We start from the raw sequence: 7,500 nt of genomic DNA on the forward strand, positions 1-7,500 counted from the left end.
GGAAGGCGGCGGAGGGGCACGACCACGCCACAGACTCCGGGGCATCAAGTCCTGGGGCCCGAGTTTTGCCCCTTTTTTGTCTCTCCGGAGTTTCGTTAGGTTAAGTGCCGTGTGCGCGCCGGGGTGAAGGCTTGGGTGGGGCGGGGCTGACGGCGGCCAGCGGTACAGTTACAAGTGGGAGTTCTCGGACAGAGGGGCTGACAAAATAACGTTTTTATTTCTTAGTATGGCGGACAAAATCGCGTTCTTTTCGTGTGTGTGGCTGACAAATTCGCGTTCTTTTTGTGTGAGAGTGGCTGACAAAATCGCGTTCTCTTAGTGTGTGTGGCTGACAAAATCGCATTTTTTTTGTGTGTGTGGGGCTAACTAAATCGATTTTTCTTTTTCTTTTTCTTTTAGCAGTCGTTGCGGTGTAAGAGTTGGAAGTATATCGATCTCGTATAGCATTCGTCCACACAACCCAATTGCCGAATGTTTATGCTTATCCAAACACATTTCCCCTTCCACGTGCATTTCAAAAATTAGTCTCCTCTCGTATGCTGACCTAACAAAAAACAGTTTCTTTCCTGCCCTTTCTGTGAATGTTATTTTCCTAATATGAAATAAATACAACAGTGGAGAGCAAGCACATGGCGCAAGGCTGAAGCAAAACAAATAAAAAACAGCGATGTTGCTATGACATAAAAGAGAAAACAAATAATTTTTATTAAAAAAAAAAAAGTAAATTTTCTGCTTCGTCTGCCATCCTTCAGGCGAAACTGCACGAAAAAATAACAAACTAACAAGATAATAACACTGGGAAGAAGACTAAACACAAAATCGAGGCTAAAGAAATCATAATATATCAACACTGTAAGGACATGAAAAAGAAGAAGAAGAAGAAGAAGAAAAAAAAATCCGGTTACAGCAAGATCATGTATGACGAAACCCAAATCATTTCCCATTTCTGCCAAACTCTACGATGAAAATAACTCAATCATTTTCCTCTGCGTCCGCTCGAAATATTTTTTTCTCTTTACGAAAAACATTTATAATTTTCTTGATTATACACCCGAGCAAGAGAACGAAAATAAATGACTCAATCCTCACTGTTTATAAAAAAAAAAATCAAGGAAAGCGACGTCCATTTTCGGCCCTGCCCCCCCCCCCCCGCGCCCACGACCCGCCCATACACGCCCATCAAATAGAAGACCGGCTCGAGGGTCTCATTCCAAACACACAAAAAATCTACCCACAAAGGCCTAAAATCATGAACCTGAATGGGAGATTAGGAAAGGGGCAAAAAATAGCGAGAGAAAAAAAAAGGAAAAAATAAAAATAACAAATAAAAATTAAGAAGGTAGCAGGCCACCTTCAGCTCCGGGGGAAGAGGAAGCCGCAGCGAGCGAGTTACGGCATGAGGAACTAACTGAAGGAGGGAGGGAGGGAGGGGGAGGGGGGGGGGCGGAGACCAAGGATCGCTTCCGAGGAAACGCTGAGGGTCTGGTTATGGCTGACGCGCCTCTTGGACCTCCTTGTTACCAATTACGCCGCGGACGAAGTTGGCACAATAACAGCGCTGACGATCCTAATGGTAACCATTACAATAACTACTACAGCGATCAAAAAAAAAAAAAAAAAAAAAAAAAAAAAAAAAAAAAAAAAAAAAATGCGACAAAAACAACAACGACCTCGTTAACAGACTCCATCAACCAAAAAACAACAACAATAATAATAACCAGGAGAAATCTCGGCTCCTTCCGGCCGTCCGTAATGGAAGTCCGTACGTACAACCCTGACTGTAATAATTATGGGTGACACTCCTCACACGGTAATCAACCTCCCCCCCCCATCCCCTGCCCTCTAGCCCCGAGCCCTACGTAGGGGGGGGGGGGGACTTCCGCTACCCCGCGACTCCGGCAAGGACCGCATCCCGCTATGCTTGGCTCATCCGAGGCACAGGCAGGCAGGCAGGCAGGCAAGCAACTGGAGACGGAGACACACAAACACATGACATACTCCCTAATATCATCCCTTCCCCCCCGTTACTCATTTCCATAATGAATGTAGTGATATCAGAACGCAAAGAATATTAACAACATATACATAGACACGAATATACATGATATGTTGATTCTACAAAATTGTGTATTCAGAGAAATGTTTGCGGCCGGACCTGTGGATGTCCAAGAACTCCCCCCCCTATCCCCTTACCCCCTCCCGTCGCCCTGCCACCAGCCGTCAAGTCGGCCAAGGGCGGCTTCTCTTCCCGCCCACTCTCGCCCGCACGATGTACTGTAGGAGGCGTGTGGGCGTGCAGGGGCCAATGGCTTGGGTGAGGATAGGGGAGAGAGAATAAAAGAGATAAAAGAGAAAAAAAAGAAGAAAGAGAAAGAGAAAGTGAGACAGATAAAGAGAGAGAGAGAGAGAGAGAGAGAGAGAGAGAGAGAGAGAGAGAGAGAGAGAGAGAGGAGAGAGAGAGAGAGAAGAGAGAGAGGAAAGAGAGAGAGAGAAAGAGAAAGAGAGAGAGAGAGGGAGAGGGAGAGGGGGAGAGAGAGAGAGAGAGAGAGAGAGAGAGAGAGAGGGGGGGGGGGACTCGGGAAAAACGGCAAATGACTCGAGACTTTAACGATGACGAAAGCAGTGATCTTTAGGAAAGATGGAGTGCCTCGAATCAAGAGATGGTTACTGAGGCAGGAACCAGGGAAGTGGGGATAGGTTAGGATACAAGGTGGGAGGGAGGGAGGGTGGGAGGGAGAAGAGGAGGGAGGAAGAGTGAGCGGAGAGAGGCAGCACTAACGCATTTATTTATTTATCTGTCTTTATTTCAGATGCTGGTACCGCGGAGCTTGTGGGCGCTGAGTGTGCTGCTGGTGGGCGTGGCGAGCAGCGACGACCGATGGGTGTGGGGCAAGAGCGACAATCACCCAAAGGCGTCGCGGATTCCCGGCTACGTTGAGCCCTCCACGCCCGCGCCGCCCGCAACCACTTTCCGGCCGCGGCTGCCGCCCTCCGAGCGTCAGCGCCACTTCAAGAGCATCACCGCCCACCCGTTCTTCCTGGGGCCGTACCCGCCCTTCAGCTTCGTGCCCGTGGGAGGCCCCCGCGGAGGCCCCCCGGCGCCGCCCCGCGACGACGACGGCACCACCAAGAGCCGCGTGACCGCCGACACGGCCCACGACGACCAGCACGGCGCCGTGCTCGACGCCGACGACAAATACACGACCCTGGACCGCCTGCAAAGCGAGCGGGGCGCGCCGCCGCCGCTGCCGCGCCCGCGCCCGCACCAGCTGGGCGGCCTCCACCCTGACGAGGTCTTCTACGCCGACGACGACCTCCTCATCATCAAGGGCGGCGGCTTCAACTCCGACGTGTTCCAGGACCCGCCGCAGACGCTCGACGACGACGAGCGCTACGAGCTGGAGCCGTCGCGGCTGCGGCCCGTGTCGGCGGCGCTGCACGACCGCGAGTACAACGGCAACGTGCCCGCCTTCCTGCCGCCGCCCGACCACCAGCGCCCCTTCTCCGTGTTCGTGGGGGGCGCCTCCACCAACAACCACATCTTCGTGCCCTACGTGTACCCCCGCCCGGAGCGCTCCACGGGCCGCCCCTCGCCCGTGCCGCAGCCCAGCTCGAGCTGGCAGCCGGTCGCGCATTACGTGTACCCCGTCCCGGCCGTGCCTTTCACCCTGCCTGGCGCGTCGGCGTCCCTGGTGGCGGCCCCGAGGCCCTCGCCGGCGGCCGCGGCCCCGGTGTCCAACCACCTCCCGGAGCCCGCGGAGGACTTCGGCGGCGTCGTGCAGCGCGGCCACCCCCTGGGCAGCGACATCAACGTCAACTTCGGCCCGAACACCCCGCCCATCAACCCCCTGGCGGAGACCTTCAGACGGCGTGGGCTGCGCCCTAGACTGTGAGCGCTGCGGGCCGAGGGCGACCTTGTTTGCGAGGGACCACTTGCGGGCGGCCCTGCGCCCCGCGGGCCTTATCAGTGAGGAATCGGATCCGGGCCGGACTGCCACCTCCACGGAGGGCCCTGCATAGTGCGACCGTGTGGTGGAGCTCAGATGCCACGACCTTGCCGGCGAGAAAGGTCCAAACGGACGACCTTGGACTGCCAGACACAGCCTAAACACGTCTGACTGCGTCTCACGTCTCCCGGGCAGTCTCTCCCGGCGGCGAAAACGGTGCCAACGCAAAGAAAAGAAGCGTTCGAGTTGGAGACGGGGCCCCCACAGCGGCGCCCATCGCACAGCCTCGCAGCAAACCACACGCCGATTGACGAGCCACACGAGCCAGCCGCGTTGGAAGCCCTCTCGCCGACACGAAGGATCTCCCTGGAAAACGTCCCTCGCGAAAAGGACCGTGCCGACCCAAGCCCTTGCAGATGACAACGAAGCGATGTCGCCGCCTTCCTGGAGGAGGCAGGGGGGGGGAGGGGAAAGGGAAATGGGAAGGGTAGGGGATGGGAAGGGGTAAGGGGGGGCGACAAGGGAGGGGAATGTGGGGGGGGGTGATAGGGAGAGGGAAATCTCTCGGTTGATGCAAAGTGTATACGGATCACACAAGTTGTTTGTTACTTCCTGTATTCTGGTTTATATATATGAATTTATGGAGACACTATTATTACAGCTATAAAGAACCACACGGATTTTTTCTTGTTCCTTGCCCTCGTCCGTCACAGAATAAAGGCTTTCCGGCGCACGTATGCCCTACTGACCCCAGCCATAACCCCCAACGACCCCCGGCAGTGGACGCTCGACCCTCCCCATAAAAGGCCACGCCGCCGCCATAATATCTCAACCATTTTCACCCTACAGCACCCCTGCCTCTCCCCGCCCGCCTTCCAGCCGACGCGCCCCTAATGAGATCGACCTTACGACGTCACAAGGTCGACCCCAGTCGAGCCGTGACCTCGACACAGCGATTCCACTTCTTTATAAACACTCAAGGCAGCTTACGGGCGTGTGGCAGCTGGTTGGGTGGGCAGGGAATGGAGGGGAGGGGGGAGGATTGGGTAAGGATGGAGGGATGGGCACACTATGGTAGGACTGGTGGGATTGGAGGGGAAGGAAGGGGGGGGGGGATCCGCGAGGGAAGACACTGGGCGACGCACTTTCTACGGCGCAAGGCTGCGTCGCAGAGGTGCTACTGCTACTGGACATGCTCGAGCAGCATCTCCCTCGCTCACTTTCGCTCTCGTTGGTGCCTCCGCTTCCTCCCTTCCTCTCGCGCGACCTGGGCTCAGAGCTTGCTTCCCTCCCGCGCCCCTCGAAGCCCCGCGCCTCGCTCGCAGCCCTTCCTCAGACCAATCTCCAGACGCCAGCCTGCGCTCCCACGCGCCTTTACAACCCTTGCACACGCACGCACGCGCGCACATGTAGACACACACACACACACACACACACACACACACACACACGCACGCACGCACGCACGCACAGGCACACACACACGCACACACACTTACCTCACCCCCCTCGACCCCCGTCCCCGTCCGCCACCCTCGCGTAACTCTACCTCCGTGCCGAACGCGGCTCCGCTCAACCTACACAGCGGGACCGGCGCAATATTCGCCATTTCCTGGTACACTGCATAATCCCGCCCCAGGCGACGTAGAAATGCGCGCGCCTCTGCGACCGAGGGCGGCGGTAAGAGGGGCGGCGGTGGAAGAGGGCGGGCGTGGCGGGCGGGACCGAGCCGAGGCGAAGACCCGAACCACGTGGGGGCGCGCCAGGAGCGTCGGCCGACGGGAAGCGAGGAGAGGCTGGAGCCCTGCAACGAATGCCAAAGGAAGGGGGAGGGGAGGAGGAGGAAGTATTATCTCCCCCCACCCCAAGGAGAAGGAAGTCAACCCCCCCCACCCCAAGGAGAAGGAAGTCAACCCCCCCCCCTCCTTCCCCAGCAAATCCTCCGCTCATTCTCCCAGGCCTCATTACACTCATTACTTCCCTCATTAATTAGACCAAACTGCCGCGTGTGGCCTCCATGCACGACTGGCGAGCTATAATAAAGGCCTGCCAGACCCGATCCACCGACTGAATGGCTTTCCATGCAGATAGATGGACAGATATTTAGACATAGATAGATAAACAGAGATATAGGTGCGTGTGTGTGTGTGTGTGTGTGTGTGTGTGTGTGTGTGTGTGTGTGTGTGTGTGTGTGTGTGTGTGTGTGTGAGTGAGTGAGTGAGTGAGTGAGTGAGTGAGTGAGTGAGTGAGTGAGTGAGTGAGTGAGTGAGTGAGTGAGTGTGTGTGTGTGTGTGTGTGTGTGTGTGTGTGTGTGTGTGTGTGCGCGTGCGCGCGTGTGTGTGTACGTATGGAGGATGGATGGAAGGCCACGTTTCCCCTATTCCCTCCCTTTCCTTGCCCACTCGTGTCAAATTACCTAACAGCTGTCCATCCAATCGAATCATCATCCTGCTCATTCCTACTCCTCATCATTATTTATTTCTTCCTCCCTTCCACAGAAGATCATTCGCTTGCCTCTAAACTTCCTTCTTCCAAGTCCTCTTCTACTACAACAGGAGTAGAGTCCGAAATAGCCACAAGTGGTCCTTGCCAAGCCCGAAATGCCACAGCGGGATCAACCTCACGGCCCAATGGCGACCTTAAGTTCGAGCTCAATCCGGGAAGACTAGAGAGGGTCATAGCTTAATCCACAAAGGCCAATGAGGCCACTAAGGATCCATGGTCGGAAATGGCCACTATGGATCCATGGTCCGAAATGGCCACTAAGGATCCACACTCCAAACTGGCCACTAGGGATCCATAGTCCGAAACGGCCACTTAAGGGTCAGCCATTCTTCTTAGTTCTATATTAGTAGTTCCGGCGAATGAAGACGCTGACCACACGCTGCGCACGCCGCTTTGTTTGGCCGTGGGCCCGCCGCCGCCGACGCGAGGGATTCCGATTCGGGCGACGCCTTCGTCTCTCTCTTCTTTTCAAGGCATTCCTTTGTTACTCCCTAAATACACAAGTTCGATCACCTATCGAATTTCTGCCTCTGTCTCTCTCTGTTTCTCTCTCTGTCTCTGTCTGTCTGTCTGTCTGTCTGTCTGTCTGTCTCTCACACACACACACAATCCAATTCAAAGGCACATCTAACGTAACAAACCCCGCAGAGAATTCCCACGCGGAAGTGAAGCGCCGGACTGCCACATATCCATTAGCAGAAATGGCCAGAACCAAGATCGCCTACTTACCCCTCCTCCCTCTCCCCTACCCCCCTACCCCCACCACAAACGCACCCTTCCCCCTTCCATTCACCAAGGTCAACAAACACGCGCTGAGAAGGGAGGGGAGGGGAGGGGAGGGGAGGGGAGGGGAAAAGAGGAGAGGAGAGGAAAAGAGAGAAGAGAAGAGAAGAAGAGAAGAGAAGAGAAGAGAAGAGAAGGGAAGAGAAGAGAAGAGAAGAGAGAAGGGAGGTAAAAGAAAAATAAGGAAGAGGGGAGGGCAGAGATAAGTAGGGAGAGGGGCGACGGCAAAAAAATAGCGGATAAGGGAGAAAGACTCCAAGGAAGA

At 55.4% G+C, this 7,500-nt stretch overlaps 2 protein-coding genes across 3 annotated transcripts in view; one reads left to right on the forward strand and one right to left on the reverse strand.

Moving 5' to 3' along the window:
• Nucleotides 1–4,621, forward strand: part of LOC119576069 — a 7,375-nt gene extending 2,754 nt beyond the window's left edge. For both annotated transcript variants that reach the window (XM_037923599.1, XM_037923600.1), the window contains exon 2: nt 2,811–4,621. In XM_037923599.1, coding sequence (XP_037779527.1) covers nt 2,811–3,893 — 1,083 coding nt within the window. In that variant the 3' untranslated portion in view covers nt 3,894–4,621. The remainder of the gene's footprint in view (nt 1–2,810) is intronic.
• Nucleotides 1–7,500, reverse strand: part of LOC119576068 (N-alpha-acetyltransferase 15, NatA auxiliary subunit-like) — a 66,068-nt gene that overhangs the window by 37,216 nt on the left and 21,352 nt on the right. The gene's annotated exons all lie outside the window — the stretch shown is intronic.

This window comes from Penaeus monodon, chromosome 8, assembly GCF_015228065.2.
Source record: "Penaeus monodon isolate SGIC_2016 chromosome 8, NSTDA_Pmon_1, whole genome shotgun sequence".
In the NCBI taxonomy this organism is placed as follows: Eukaryota; Metazoa; Arthropoda; class Malacostraca; order Decapoda; family Penaeidae; genus Penaeus; species Penaeus monodon.